At 42.9% G+C, this 16569-nt stretch overlaps 1 protein-coding gene across 7 annotated transcripts in view; it reads left to right on the top strand.

Annotated features, from left to right (window-relative positions):
- LOC116946166 (RNA-binding motif, single-stranded-interacting protein 1-like) overlaps positions 1 to 16569 on the top strand; it is a 311540-nt gene that overhangs the window by 240076 nt on the left and 54895 nt on the right. For all 7 annotated transcript variants that reach the window (XM_032961097.2, XM_032961107.2, XM_032961116.2 and 4 more), the window contains one exon: positions 7234 to 7292. In XM_032961097.2, the coding sequence (XP_032816988.2) occupies positions 7234 to 7292 (59 nt within the window). The remainder of the gene's footprint in view (positions 1 to 7233; positions 7293 to 16569) is intronic.

Consider the following 16569-nt stretch of genomic DNA (forward strand, 5'->3'; position numbering starts at 1 on the left):
CATTGGTGAGGTGTAGGAGAGGGATTGATGATAAAACGTACATATTGTTTATCCTTTTACTGCAGCAGTTCTGCGGGTTCCTGCTAGTGATTATGAAAACTTTCATATACAGTTTTAAGAATACCTTAAATATGTTTTTTGTTAAATGCAGCTACTTTACAATTCTTCCATAAATTCTTCATCAATTTAAATATGGCACTGTTGGTCAAAAGATTGTTCAACATACTTTTTCCACCTCACTCATTTCAACCCATTTCTCACAAGGATATTGAGGACACTAGCAGTTCTGGTGATGCCCAAAACAATGCTCGTGAACCCCAAAATAGCTCAGGCGTGAGAGCCCGTGTCTTTAGGAGGTGCGAACGCCATGGTCCTCCGCATCTCGCGTTGCGTCAGGTTTCATTGACTCTGAGCGGGGAAGGCGGCAAGGCAAGGGTGATGCAATTTACACGAGGAGCAGAGGCGGGATGGGAAAATTAGCGTGCGCTCGAAGGTGCTCGTTAGTGCGTTAAAGCGCCTGTGGTGGATACGAGAGGCCTTCCTTCCCTTCTTGCGCGTGTCCTGGAGAGAGGAGGAGCGAAGAGTACAGGGTAGAGCTGGGGCATGTAAATATTTGCGCTTGTGAGCGTGTGTGCACCTGACAGATTTATGAGGTGACGCTTAAGGTTTTATTTATCTGTCGTTGTGGTATGCGGTACAGCCAGAGCCACCCAGTTATGATGTATGTATGTTGAACTTCTTTTGCGCCTTACGAAGCCAACCATGCTAATCGGAGGTGCAGGGGAAGAACAACAAACTAAACACACAGTAGTTCTAAATAAATTATTTTGCAGTCTAGATTTAAAAGTGCATAGCTCCAGTGGCTTCCTCATATCAGAAGGAAGAACGTTCCAGATGGCACTGTTGCCCATGACTTATCATGTCAGTCCTCATTTAGCGTGCCCAGATTTCATTGAATGCTTAAGTTATGAGACAACCAGAGTGTACATTCAGCACATAAAATAAGATGAGATGCGATTTACTTAAAGCAAAGCAAAAAGTCAGTCTGCAAGCTGAACGACTGAGGCTCTCCCCATCCCATGTGACGGCCATAAGCCAGTGGAAAAAATTCCACATTTCCCTGGCAGGAGCCAATCTCTACATATGACGACGACTATTGCCTTTCCACATTATGGCAATAATTGTATCAGTGCTATAGGGATGGATGGTGGTGATTGGCCAAATTAATTGCCTACCATGATTTACAATCACTTTATAATCACTACCTTACCTTCAGAATTTAATAATAACTAGCGGGAAGTACCCGGCCTTGCCCGGGCCAAAAAAATATTTAAAAACTACTCTTAAAAATGTAACAACAGTGCGTACTGACTGTGGTGGTACCTGCTATGATTACAGCAGTGCATATTGTGGTGGTAGCTTATATGATTACAGCAGTGCATACCGACTCTGGTGGTACCTGCTTTCACTACAGTAGTACATTCGACTCTATAGCAGTATTCATGGACTCTATAGCACAAAGTACTCACCTGACATAGTGGCGTGGTGAGGCCTAGTCCCGTGCAGAGCCTCCGGCCTCGCCTAGATTGTCCAGCCGGCCGAGGTGGCACCTTGGCAGGCTGGGGCTGGGCTGCTACCCCTGACCCCCCCACGATCTCCCCGGCTGCTCTGCAGTAATATCTACGGCCTATAGTGGTAGCATCTAGCGACTGTATAGTAGTAACTGCACTCATCGGGGTGGGGGGGGACATCACAGAGTGAATTATTCATCTGAGCGTTTAGTGTCTTTTTATAGCATTTTTAACGCGAAAGAAAATGTCCCCCTCACTCGCACCGAAGGCGTGCGACTTGGCATGGGCCGTCCTCCCCACCAAAGGCGCGTGAGTTGGTATGCACGTGCACTCGTCACAAATAAATAAAAAAGAAATCGCACTAAATCTCTAATTAAACTAATTTAAAGTTGACGGATGTGAAAAAGGAATAGCGCTTGCTCACGGCGGGGCTTGCGGTGTGGTACCTGGCTATTTTTTTTGTACGTAAACCCCACCGTTGGAGAGCCAAATCCTTCGCAAGCGCGCGAACACACAAACCCACACACAAACCCACGGACAAATTTTGACTTGTGTATATATAATAGATAGAAGATAATGAGCGCTCAGCCACAGCAGTGCATGGCCACTGCAGGAAAAGGCAAAGAAAGCACAGAACAACATTACTATCACTTTTAATAGAGCATTTGTATCGGTTTTTCTGTTATTTCTTTATGTTATTTTGAATATGTGGTTTGCAACAAAAAAAAATTCCCAGGGGCGGACATTTCCTTCATGCAGTGGTGACGTAGGCGCCGTGGCTTTGGCGTCTGCTTGGCTCCAAGATTGCGTGATTTCCAGTAAACAGTCACTTTAACTGCCAGTTGTAAATGGCTGGGAACTTCCGGTCACTGTTTGTTTCTAGGCGAATCTAGGGTTACTGTGGGGCTGGGAACAGGGATGGTATGTTATGCACGGTGGGTGTGTGGGAGGCAAGGGTTTGGTTTGCTAAAAAAAACAACTGGTTTCTTTTACAGATGAAACGTATCCACATTAAAACCATTTTGTCTGAATTCTGGCATGATTTTTTTGTCAGAAGATTGATTATATCTGTGGCAAATGGAGAAAAATAACGTTCAAAAGCAACTTTTAATTTGGGGGGAAAAAAAGTCTAAAAGTTATTTGTTCATATTTTGTGTTGTACAAATATTTGTTTGGAAGCATGTTTTTCAAGAGTCTTTGTGACCTACTTATGCAGTATTACAAGTAAACAGGACCTTTCCGTGGAAATTGTAGAGAGGGATTTAAACAAAAATACTCTGTCACGCTTAAATGCGGAGAGAAATATATACGTGACAGCAACAGTCGGCGCTCAACTCTCTATTGAAATACTGCGAATTAAAATCATAGAGTCTGGTCAGCACATCATCACTTAAGGGTCAACTAAATTAGTACCAGTATCTACAAAGTCCCATGTCAAATCTGGTTCCAGCTAAAGGAATGTAGATTTTCCATCTTTGGTTGAGGACTACCTATGGAGAGAAGAACCCCTCCACTTTAATTTACACTTGGAGAAAGTTTTTACTTTACTCTTGACCTTCAGTAAACCCACGATAAAATAGTGAAGGATAATTGTATTAAATGCAGCTGCCCTCACTGTATGACACCAGTAATAGTATAGTCAGATAGAGGCTTCCACCAGTGTGAGGTACATTGATAAAATAGACACCATTGAATTGCTTCATAGCTCTTTCTGCACAATCAAACATACTCACAGCTAGGGTTGCCACCTGTCCTCGTTTTCCCCAGGATTGTATTCTTGTTGAGGCATCTGTCCCGTGAAAACTATAAGTCCTTCCGAGATAGTAACATTCGCAGTTTTTTGTCAGTTGGTAATATTATTCCATAATAGAATACAACGTTTCGATTTCAACACAAGCAATCATCATCAGGTAGAACTAAATTTGAGAGAGAGACAAAACACAGACACGGAGACACATAGACACACAGGTCTCTATGTGTCTATGTTGTGTGTCTCTCTCAGGTCTCTGTGTGTCTATGCTGTGTGTCTGTCTCTCTGTTGTCTCTCTCTCTGCTTGTGTATGTCTATGTGTCTCCGTGTCTGTGTTTTGTCTATCTCTCAAATTTAGTTCTACCTGATGACGATTGCTTATGTTGCAATCTAAACGTTGTATTCTATTATTACATTTATTTTCTTTCTACTTGACTTTACCGAAAGAACCAAAGAGTAATCCCTGCAGTCACGAAAGCTTCAAATCAAGTTTGAATATTAGTCCACTGAAGACAATGCTTTTAATCCGAGTTATCCCCTCTACCGGTATTTTCAGATATTTTTCTTCCCATTATATATCATGTTTTTTTTTGGTACCTCAGAGTTGGCAAACCTATTCACAGCTCACACTACTGCGACCCGCGACCATGCAACACCGTGGGAGAAACTTCTGAAACGCTGCAGTGGATTTAATGCAATTGTTGTGGAACGGGTGCACATGCTAAAGCTCCAATTTTAAGATTACCCTTTTATGTAATGGAAAGCAGCAGGCTGTGGGTTCACTTAAGGCAAGCGGCACAGTCTACAGTATCTTTTTAAAATGTCTCTGTGCCGTTGTGGACGGTAAAGTTAACTGAAATACAGCGCTACGCGGTGAGTGTTCAACTGTTCTCTATTAGATCTTCCTGCCGCCGGTAATGAAGAAAGTATGTAGTGGACGGACATCACCGCGCGCCCGAATTGAACTCACGAAAAAAAGGGCCTCCGTGAAGGGGAATCCGTTACGTGTTTGTCATGGACAGAGTGGTTAATTTGGCCAAGGCACGCGAGAAAAAGACTGGGTTTTGTCAACGTGCGCCAAGGAACAAAAAAAAGTACACGGAGTTCATTTATCCTCGTTCTCCGAGTGGCTCCGCACGCTTGGTTCCATCTGTTCGTGGAATGTTCAGATACAGTACGCCAGCAGCGCTGCCACCATGCATATGTATAAAGCCTTCGAGAAGATCTACAAGGCAAAGCTGAATTCCCTGATAAGCACATGTTCAAAAAGAGCCTTCTCCTGCCACGTGAATACTCTAACGCATAGAAACGCCGAGGGTAATTTTCTCCTGGAATTGTATGCAAAATAGTCCCCAGCATTATAAAAAGAAAAGTGTTTTTTTTCTTTACTAATAATATTTGGAGATTTGCAAAGTTTGAAATTAGTTTGCAAATTTGTAAATTTATCCTGGTCGAGAAAGTACGAGTAATTTTATCTCAACAGATTTCGTAAATTGTTACCCCCCCATCCCCCCCCATCCCCCCCCCTTGTTTTTTTCCAAATCCAATTGTGGGTTTTGCTCTGGTGGACTTAGCGAGAAAATATATGCTTGTATGCAGCTGAGCTGCAAAATGAAACTGCTTTGCCGTGTAATCAGTGCTAATTATGTCAAAGCGCAGCCATGCAATCACAGTGACGACGTTTTAGTGGTAATCAATTGAGGCAAGGTTTTAATGGAATGTCTGCTTTTCCTCGCCTTGCCAAAACTGTTTCTGTCTGATGGCTTTGCTTAATGAAGTTCGGACTTGAAAATGTGCCGGCTGCTTTAATTAGGAGCTACATAGTTCTTATTTGTAAACTGGCTCTCCACATATTAGCACAATCTTTTTGCAAAATGTCACCAGATTGTATTTTTTTGTACGAGTTTTTGCCACATTAACTACTACAATTATCATTTCACATGTTATAGTTGTATCTTTTCAAATTATTTATGCAGTGAGAACATTGCGCTTAGTGGTTTGTGTAAACAGTATTTTTATATTTTAAAAATATCCATGCTGCAGGTAAATCAGCAGGTGGGTCGGCAACCTACTTGATTTACTGCATTTCGTTGGCACATCACGAACCCTGCACATGGAGGTCTCTCACGTGATCTATATACAAAGTGGTGGATTACACATATGCACCACCCACACCTAATCACAGTTTGTACGTTAATATTTGACTTATTAATGTCATGTATAACGTGCTGGAGAGTTTAATAGGCAGATCGCACATTGCCGAGTGGCAATTCTCAACACATGGACCTGACACCATAGGCAGTAACAGTCAATGTTGTGTGAACAATGGCGGAATGTTTGTTGTCATTACAGAGGAAAAATTGTAGACGCTGCCAATTGCTTACACGTGGACACTCAAAATCTCTTTCACGTCCTTAAATAGTTGTGTGTGCACGAATCACGGCTATATGGACGCGCCAAGGTCGAGAAGTTAAATCTTCTCTGAAAAATTTACAGACTTTACTAAATGACCAAATTAGTTTTATCAATCAGTAAACCAGAAGCCAACACCTCTTTGAATTCACAGTGCCGCGAAGCTTCACCTTTTTATTACTTTTACAGTATATGCATTTATTCCATTAAACGCTTTAGGTTTATGTTTCTTGTGTTGTGACCACGATATATTTTTAGCTGGTAAATGCAGAGTCTATATACCTAGGGCAGTTAGTGATGCCTTTGAAAAACTGAATTTTGTCATGAAAAGTAACATTCCAATGCAACTAAGAAAGAACGTTCACAATTTTTGCACATTACCTGCAAGGGTATAAGGATGAGAAACATGGGCATTGACAAAGAAAATAGAATAAATAATAATGACTATTGATTTCTCCAGGAGAGCCACACTGAGTCGTAAGACTTGTTTTCAGGAGAGTCCTGCATTGGGTTTTTACATTTTACGATGTTTTAATTCAATTAATGAATCTTCATACATGGAGCACCTTGAGAAAACCCGCACGCGCAAGTGTGCAAAGTGCTAACCCCGTGCAGATGAAAACAGATGGCAATTCGCCCACTTCTGTACCGCCTCTGGCGAGCCAGGGTATGGCACCTCAACCGCCATGGGAAGGGAGTTTCACAACGTCTGTGTGTGATCCACCAACGCTCGACTCTGCAGTGCTGGATTGCAGGCGTGCATAGCCACCAGCGCTCAGCTGAACATTGTGAACATTGAATAAAAAAGCGTCGGGAGTTGCACGCTTGGGATTACACTCAGGTACGGAAATAGGAACGCATTGATCAAGGAACAGACATAAATTAGAGATGCCTTATTGACAGTTAAGAAGTGGGCTCGGGCAGAATGCACTGGCAGAATGGACGACGAATGATCGACGAGAATGCTTAGGGGAATGGCAGCCAAAGGAGAGAATGCACGCGGGAGGCCAACCACCCCAGCTAGAGGTTGAGTAACTGGATTGTGGCATTGCAAGGATTTTGAGGTCTGGCAACAGGACGGGGAGGCCTTTATTCAGCAGTGCATAGGCACAATGGCTGATGAGAAAAATGAAATGTAATATGGATAACTCAATATTAGGTACAACACTGGACAGGGAAGAGTGAGTGGCGAATCACACCGCAATCATGTGCAAGGTGGTGTCTGTAAGAAGCAGGACAGCACATTTGTTATTGAGCTATCTGCACGGTGTGTGCATGTTTTTTTTCCGTTGATATGCATGATATTCTTTGCAGGCACCTTGGTGATGTTTTCCTGCGCAAACAAACAAATCATTCCAGAGTTGCATATCATTGTTGTGACATTATATTCATTGGGAGGTGCAAATGATATAATGTGTATACATTGGTTTAATAACATTACCCATTGCAAAAAAAGTATACGGTGCAATAAAAGGGTTCCTTTGTTTTTTTCTGTTTCAGGTACGGGAAGATCGTTTCCACGAAGGCAATACTGGACAAAAACACCAACCAGTGTAAAGGTATGATCTTTTTCATTTCTACAAGCAACAGCAGTTGAACACTTAGGGCTTATTCCTGTAATTAGTATGGTGAGACCTCTAATCAACACATTTATACAAGGTGTCCATAAAAGTATAAACCATTGTTAAATATTTGTAAGAATTCACAGCAGTTGAATCTAGGTCGATAAAGCAATACGAATACCAATACCTGCCATTTACGAATAAGTGACGGTGACATCACCATGGTGCCTGTGCCAGGCCAGGTGCACTTTGAGATCACATGAGGTGTCGAAGGCTCGCTGGCAGGAGGTCTCGGGACAGACCCAGGTGCCATGGGTTGACTAACTGAGATGACTGGTTGATGTACCAGCTGTACCCCTTACTGTGCTAACTTGCTGCATATTCGTCACCCGGCGCTCCGCTCATTGGTGTGAGCATCACTCCTCTGCTCTCCGTTGTTGCTGGAGGGTGACTGCCGCCAACTGCCCAGTAGCGTCCTTCACGAGCCTCCTCCATAGAGGCCGATCTTGACACCGCTCGTACCAGTCGTCGGCAAGTCCACTCCGCTACACATCCTCCGATACCGCATCAGTCCATCTCTTCTCCTGCCCCTGTCGTGCTTGTTTAGCCCCCTCTATGCAGCCAAACAGAAGCTGTTTGGGCATGCAGTGGCTAGACATGCGGGGTACATGACCCAACCAATGCAGCCTTGCCTGCCGGAGGAGTTCACTGATGGAAATGTGTCCAGATCTTTCAAGGATTTGTGATCTCCTCACACAATCCAGCCTGGTTAAACCCAGGATGGATCGTAGGCATGCCAGCCTGAAAGTTTCTAACCAGCACAGATGTTCCATGAGAGGAGTCCACGTTTCACAAGCATATACATACAGACATGCATTTTATGGTGTGAATATTTTACCTTATGTTTTCAATTCCTCTAAACCCTCAAATGTCCGCCAGGGATTTGGTGACCCATATCGTATTGAGATATAAGGGAGACCCAACTGTTTTCCAACATCCAATGGCAGAGCCAGGGCTTTCAGGTAGGGGGGGCAACCCCTCCAGCAATGAAAATGATAGAGGAGTTGTTAGTAAGTAAGGACTTGTCCCTTGCTTTTTATTCGACGCGTGTGCGGTGATGGTGCAGCCATCGATCGAGGGTCGAATTCGAACCGCGTTGTGTGATCGGCATCGCGCTCGCTGAAGGTGTCGATGCTTCAGGGAAGTCGTGGACTGTATACGCAACTGCGCACAATTCTGAGTCACTTGTAACTGCTTTGCCGTTACTTATTGACAATTATGGACTCAGACTATTGTCCTATCATCTCGTAGAGTCCCTGGCACGTAATAATATGCTACACAGTGGCAGTGGGGGTCGCAAAATGCCGATTTATTACTAATAAACCCAAATGATCCGATCGAAATTAGGGATTTCGATCTGATCATTTGGGGGGCACGTGCCACCCCCCCCACTGGCTCTGCCAGTGCCAACATCCCTGGTGTGATTTTGTAAACACTTCTGTTATGTGCTGAATACTAAAGCTTTAGGTTTACACAACTGAAGCTTATAACGAAAATGCTGCTTACATTTCAACCATGCAGCTCAGAGCTGTTGTTTTCTTTAATAATGGCTGATAACTTGATTGACACACTGTACGTGTAGTGTCAACGATTCAGAGACAGAGTTTCTAGAAGGTATTTTGTTTATTAACAACTATCACAGTCTCATCCGCACACTCTCCACGGTAGCTTGGCCTAGCCTGTACATAACACTAGCCATCTAACGCTGACGGAGCTGACTGAGATAGCCAACTATTATCCTTCATAGCGCAATATCTAGCGGAGACGTTTGGCGACGACGGTGACGAGACGAAAGCAACGACGAGACGACTCCATTCCCAGAACCGGCAGCCTCGAGCCCCCCGCTCTTGGCTCTTTTTATGCTCCCACCGCGGCCTGGCTCCGCCCTGACCGTGCCTCCCTTCTCGAACCCGCTAGCAGGTTCCAGTGGCCTCCAGACGGGGTCCTCCGTAACCCTTGCCCTAGTTCCTACCCTCTGCCCACACACCGTGCACACCCTCACCGGCGTGTGTACTGTCTGTCCACAACTGTTGCCGCTGCTGTCCACCAGCCGGCGAAATTACACTACACATGTCCACTGTGTGCATCGTGTATGCATTTAGTACGAGGAACAAAATCTCTTTATGAGCATTATTAATATGTACTTTATATATATTTGGGGTCGAGCTTTGATTCAGTGATTCATGCCCTGCACTATAAAGCCTGCCATCTGAGTTTGCTTCCCGGTCATGACTAACATCAGTGGCAAGTGATATCTGAACCGGTCTTGAACCCCTACCCTGAACTTCACCAACCTGCATTGAACAGTGCGGTAAAGTATGGACAAACAATTTCCATGACCGACTTAGATCTTCATACGTTAGTGAATTGACAAAGGGCTGAAAATAATTATTTACTTTATATGTGGATGTACTAAAGTGAACACACTTCTAATGCTAATTCCAAAGCCTATCTTTGGCAGTGGTTTTAAAACAAATGCCAATTGTAATGTGACATTCACTTGACGGGGTGTCAAAGGAGAGCTGTGTTGTGCTGAGTGAGAAAGGCTCATTGAAACGACAACTGAAATCGCTCTGTGACATCATGTACTGGCCCTTTTCTCCGATACAATGCAACGTTACAGAATCCAGGAAGGACTTGTCTTTGTCTCATGACATGATGCCGGATAGCAGCACAATTGTAATATGAATCTCATATTCTCTGGATCATTTTAACTCGAATCAGCCACCATACCCTGTGCGGTTCTTAAAAGTTATTTGACCATTCACTGTGTTGGTCGGTACGGGTTTGTGACGACGGGGAGCATAGAAGTACAGTACAACAATGTTTTTTTTTTAATGCACTGCACGTGCTGCCCACAATGTAACCCCGTAAGTCTGGAAACAAGCCGTTTGAGCACGGTGGTTAACCCATCAAATCAATATCCAAGCTCGAGCCTGCTTGGCTTCAAAACTCTGACAAAATCAGGGGTATTCCTGATTATTTCGTTAAAACCACAATACAATTATAATTCACTCATGTGTTTGGCTGCCACAATTGTAGCCTTCTGATTATAAGTCAAAAGCCCTACCAGCAGCAGCACCTACAGTGAGGGAAAAAAGCATTTGAGCCCCTGCTGATTTTGTACGTTTGCCCACTGACAAAGAAATGATCAGTCTATAATTTTAATGGTAGGTTTATTTGAACAGTGAGAGACAGAATAACAACAACAAAATCCAGAAAAACGCATGTCAACAAATTTATAAATTGATTTGCATTTTAATGAGGGAAATAAATATTTGACCCCCTCTCAATCAGAAAGATTTCTGGCTCCCAGGTGTCTTTTATACAGGTAACGAGCTGAGATTAGGAGCACACTCTTAAAGGGAGTGCTCCTAATCTCAGCTTGTTACCTGTATAAAAGACACCTGTCCACAGAAGCAATCAATCAATCAGATTCCAAACTCTCCACCATGGCCAAGACCAAAGAGCTCTCCAAGGATGTCAGGGACAAGATTTTAGACCTACACAAGGCTGGAATGGGCTACAAGACCATTGCCAATCAACTTGGTGAGAAGGTGACAACAGTTGGTGTGATTATTCGCAAATGGAAGAAACACAAAAGAACTGTCAATCTCCCTCGGCCTGGGGCTCCATGCAAGATCTCACCTCGTGGAGTTGCAATGATCATGAGAATGGTGAGGAATCAGCCCAGAACTACACGGGAGGATCTTGTCAATGATCTCAAGGCAGCTGGGACCATAGTCACCAAGAAAATACTTGGTAGCACACTACGCCGTGAAGGACTGAAATCCTGCAGCGCCCGCAAGGTCCCCCTGCTCAAGAAAGCACATATACATGCCCGTCTGAAGTTTGCCAATGAACATCTGAATGATTCAGAGAACAACTGGGTGAAAGTGTTGTGGTCAGATGAGACCAAAATTGAGCTCTTTGGCATCAACTCAACTCGCCGTGTTTGGAGGAGGAGGAATGCTGCCTATGACCCCAAGAACACCATCCCCACCGTTAAACATGGAGGTGGAAACATTATGCTTTGGGGGTGTTTTTCTGCTAAGGGGACAGGACAACTTCACCGCATCAAAGGGACGATGGACGGGGCCATGTACCGTCAAATCTTGGGTGAGAACCTCCTTCCCTCAGCCAGAGCATTGAAAATGGGTCATGGATGGGTATTCCAGCATGACAATGACCCAAAACACATGGCCAAGGCAACAAAGGAGTGGCTCAAGAAGAAGCACATTAAGGTCCTGGAGTGGCCTAGCCAGTCTCCAGACCTTAATCCCATAGAAAATCTGTGGAGGGAGCTGAAGGTTCGAGTTGCCAAACGTCAGCCTCGAAACCTTAAGGACTTGGAGAAGATCTGCAACGAGGAGTGGGACAAAATCCCTCCTGAGATGTGTGCAAACCTGGTGACCAACTACAAGTAAAGTCTGACCTCTGTGATTGCCAACAAGGGTTTTGCCACCAAGTACTAAGTCATGTTTTGCAGAGGGGTCAAATACTTATTTCCCTAATTAAAATGCAAATCAATTTATAACATTTTTGACATGCGTTTTTCTGGATTGTTGTTGTTATTCTGTCTCTCACTGTTCAAATAAACCTACCATTAAAATTATAGACTGATCATTTCTTTGTCAGTGGGCAAACGTACAAAATCAGCAGGGGATCAAATACTCTTTTCCCTCACTGTAGCCAAATCATGAACGGGATATTGAGAATAATAATTAGTATTTAAATTGTGCAACTCAAAAGCAAAGTACACTGCTCCATCATACACCTTACAGATGATACTGGATTCGCACTCTGTAAATTGAAACGTTGCTACCTTGCTGTTATTCCATTGAAGATTAATTTGCCTTGACTTGGAACATGACCACTGGGATAATAAAATAAACTTATCCAACAAGGCTTCTGATTGCTGTCGTAAGGTGGTGAGGATTTTTTCCAAATTCGATTAATCTTTGCCACGAATTGTTGGTCTGGGATATGTCTGCGATTGTAAATAAAGAACAGTGGTATGGGAGGATGCCTCGAGAGAAGATTTGGCAGCTGGGTTGCGATTGAAGTGGCTAATTTCTGTCAAACACTCATTAAGCCATGCGTCGTCAAAGTCCGGCCTGTCCGCGACCTCCACAAACGGCTGAGTAATCAGTTGGTAGGAATAATATTGAAAAAAATAATATCGGGAGTTCGGTTTCAGGACTTAGAGCAGCTTCACCCAGCCTAACCTCACAGCCGCTGTGTGGCCTCTGCTGCACGGTACTGAAGCAGAATTACACGCACGCACGCGCATAATAAAGCACTTCTCCGTTAAGAAAAAATGCAAATTAAAATCACGCATTCTGAAACTAGCCAATGGCAGCTGATGAAACAAGTAGCTGTGCAATCAAGGTGAATCGTGACTCCGTATAGGGATGTACAGGCGGTGGTGCTCTCGGTGTGGAAGAAACTGACTGTTTTGGGACAGAACAGGCTGCATTTTGGAGTAAATAGATCAAATGACACTTAACCGTATCGCCTAATGGTCTCGCAAGGAAATTTTAGTTTAAAGTTGCGGGGTTGTATAAAATATATATTTTTAAATACACGAACAATACCTACATTTATAGAGATTAATCGCTTTTACAAAATGTTCGCCATTTATTTCGAGTGTAATGAGGCGTATTGGGAAAAAAGTGGAGTGTGTTTTGAATTTTTAAAGACACGTATTAGAGACCTTAAGATAAAAAAAAATTCGAAACAAAAAATGGGGTCCCAAGGTTTCCAATTTTCTGCGATAACTTCCACTTTAATAAGGCCATAAATTCCAAGCCAGCACTTGGAGGAAAATAATGAGTATGTGCTTACTGTGCTGTAAACAAGACAAAAAACTTGGCAAGAATCTCAGAGCTGTTTGGCAAGGCTCCAGAGAGATCCACAGCTAACTAATTTTCCGGACAATAAATTGAAAGGTATGAAATATTTAGGAACAAGCATTTGTTAGGTATATAGCGTTCGCTCATTGTGGACACTCAAGGATACATCTTGAACTCTTTTGGGGCTGAGAGCCGCGGTCTCTCTGGGAGACGGGTGTTTTTGGATGAGTGTGCAGGCAGCCGTATTGCTGTTCTACAATGGCTTCACATCCATCACTAGCACTACAGTGCCCCACATGCTGAACTACCAGCGTAACCATCAACAGCTCTCCCATGCTGTTTGAAGTTTGGATTACACAAGGGGTGGAATGATTAATCGATTCAAATGTTTAAATTGTTCTATACACAATATGTGTATAGAATTGTGTACACATGCGTTGGAATTGATGACGTTTTCATTTGTGTTGCATGAAAATGATACGTGAATATACAAATGTAAAAAGAAACAATCGACTCTGATTTGTAAAATGTAATCGAATCGTCGAGGAATGCATCTTTCCACTATTGAAACATAACCCGTCAGCGGGTAGCACTGTGGAAAGAGTGCTCAATTTAAAGTCTGAAGTGGATGATCAAAAACAGCACCGCTATAGGGGAAATCAACATTGGTTGCCCAGTGGAAGAGATTGATCATGCCACATGAATGTGGATTTCCAACGCTCCATCAATGCTCAGTCAAAATGAGCAATGGACCATGCTTACTTGATCAGGCAGATATATGTATAATTTTTCACTTTTTTGAGAATTTTCATCAAGACTGTTGTTATACCTTTGACCAGTCAGTTGTTGGTGAGAGCCCACTGAGACAGCGGGCCAGATATTGTATTGGTGAAAATTCAGTTTCTTCTAGTTTCTAGTGGAAAATAAAACTTTTTTTCGGCTGAGTTTGCATTTTCAACTCAAAGAAGAAAGATAAAAAAAACGTGATTTCTACAGCCACATAAATCAGACCCATTTAGCCTGTTTTGAAGGGGACACTTAAATAAGTGACAGAGATAAATGGGACAGAGAAGTTGAGTGCAAAAACTGTTTGTCAAAAAATAATTAGTATCTTGCAAATAAACAATTGTCCATGCATATAGCGTACAATCTGAGACACTCAAACTTTAAAATGAAAACATTTTAAATTATGCAGTGAAAAAAAATTGAGAATTGTAGTAGTTTAAGTAAAATTAAAATATACTTAAAGTAACCCGTGTTTGCATAAAACATTTACATTTATAATTGCCACCTAGTGATTCAACATGCTGTATCATGCCCCAAGATATTTTAAGTTACATTCGGTGTGTGATTATTGAGCTGGGTTTCACACTGTCTCTAGTATTTCACATATACAAGCTTTGAAGGAAGGCTGTGAATAGGATTAAATCACCACCATACATAAAACAGGTGTTGTAGGCCGACACTGATGTTCTCAGAAAAGGCCTATGCGTGTGGGATTTAAATAGGAGAAACCGTAATAGAGGTTTTTGTGTTAGATCGCATAAATATATAAATGTGTCGTTAAAACCCGCCACCACCCGACACAGCCAACTAGTAAGGGTTGTCACGTAAACAGAACGTGGCCAATTCGTCACTGGTATGGCACCACCGGTGTGTTGGAGAACCAAGGCACAACATTTACAATCCGAGTTCGACGTTTCACCAGTAATTACAACTAGCTTCATCAGGCGACAGCCAGATTTGAAACCGCACAGCTTCGGATCAGCTGTCATGAGGTAATATGCAGACATGTTCTTTTCTGTCCCAGTAATCCAGTGTGCACCTATATCCTCAAATACCCTTCTATAGGCAGCAGCTTTCCCCACTGCAGGCACACGCACAATGTCTGCATTGCAGCCATTCGCATCTTTAGCCGGGAAAGAGCCACAGGGCTGTTCTTCGGGCTGAGGAGTATAAATGTTGGTTTTCAACAGACTGGGCGGAGACCGTTTTCCTGTCCCGCTGACTCGCACGGGTGGACCCGCATTCTATGCGACGCCCAAATATAGCTGCTTATTTTAAAAAAAACAAAGCATGGAGCCAAAAGCTACTGGGGACATTTCGTTCATTGGCCCTATGGTCAATCACTTTTTTAAAATACTTGCTCGGTGGACACGCTCCCAATTCAGTTTATGGGAATGTTTTGTTCGCTTCACAGCACACCTTCGTGAATTTTAACTATCTTGCATGCCGATACAAAATAAAAGTAGTTTTTTTTTTATATATATAAAAAAAAGGTATGATGGAAACCCTCCCGCACAATATTTATCAGGGAGACCTTGCTGCAGGAATGTAAGTCTAATCAAGCTACCACGGTATGGCTACTAATGACCCGGGCATCAGTCAGCCCAAGCAAAACTTGCATTGCTCCTAATTCCTCGGCGAGAAAACCCGGGACGATGCCTTCAAAGCGGAATAAATGGAGGATGGAGGCTGCAGTATTTAACTGGTGAATGAAAGCATTAAAAACTAGCAAGACGACTGGCTTTAATGAAATCACAGCAGTGCTCAGCCGGTAATGGAAGACGCACAGCTGCTTTAGGGGAATGAGTTGTCTCCCGAGACCCACGGCGGCAGTTTAGGTTCCATTTAATACGGGAAATGCAAAATTAATAACAGCAGCAGGCCTCAGCTGATGGATTGTGTTTCATTTTTGGATCCAGGTAACATGGGGATAATGAAGGGTAATTAAGTACTTCTGTTTTTAATGGATTTTGCCCCCAAGTCAAAACAAGCTTAGAACAAGTGAATTACAAGTGTATCAGTGGTTGTCTCAAACGTTGTTTAATATGCATTGTGTATAAACAGGCACATGAAGAATGACATGATCGTGTTTGTCGGAATGCCGTAATTAGATTTGAAAAGCTTTAATTTATATTGAGGCCTACTTACAGCTTGAGTAATTGTTATCAATAATTGGTGATTATTGGATTTAAAGACGCTGATAAATGGTCACATGGGCAGGTGTGTTAAAGCTGGTTGTTTCATAAAAGTCCAAAATCAGAGTTTCCATCATAAAATAAGCATGGGGTGGTGCTCATTTTCATGGACAACTGAGTCACTGGTGGGAATTCCACATTTATATGACTAGGGCGTATCTCTGCATGAGACAAACACTGTTGATTTTTAACGAAGTGGTACTCGGTTTTTTTCAGCATGGCGGGCTATTTGGCCTACCATAGGTAATTCCCATCACAGGAACATTCAGTTCACCGTATTCAGTATAGTTTCTGCCGCTAACCCATCAAACCAAACAAGCAAACAAAAATCACAATCGTAAACATCAGCTGTTGATCTCTCTTCGTAGATTACTAACC

This window comes from Petromyzon marinus, chromosome 2 (assembly GCF_048934315.1).
Source record: "Petromyzon marinus isolate PM22_M1 ecotype Great Lakes invasive population chromosome 2, UKy_Petmar_22M1.pri1.0, whole genome shotgun sequence".
NCBI lineage: Eukaryota > Metazoa > Chordata > Hyperoartia > Petromyzontiformes > Petromyzontidae > Petromyzon > Petromyzon marinus.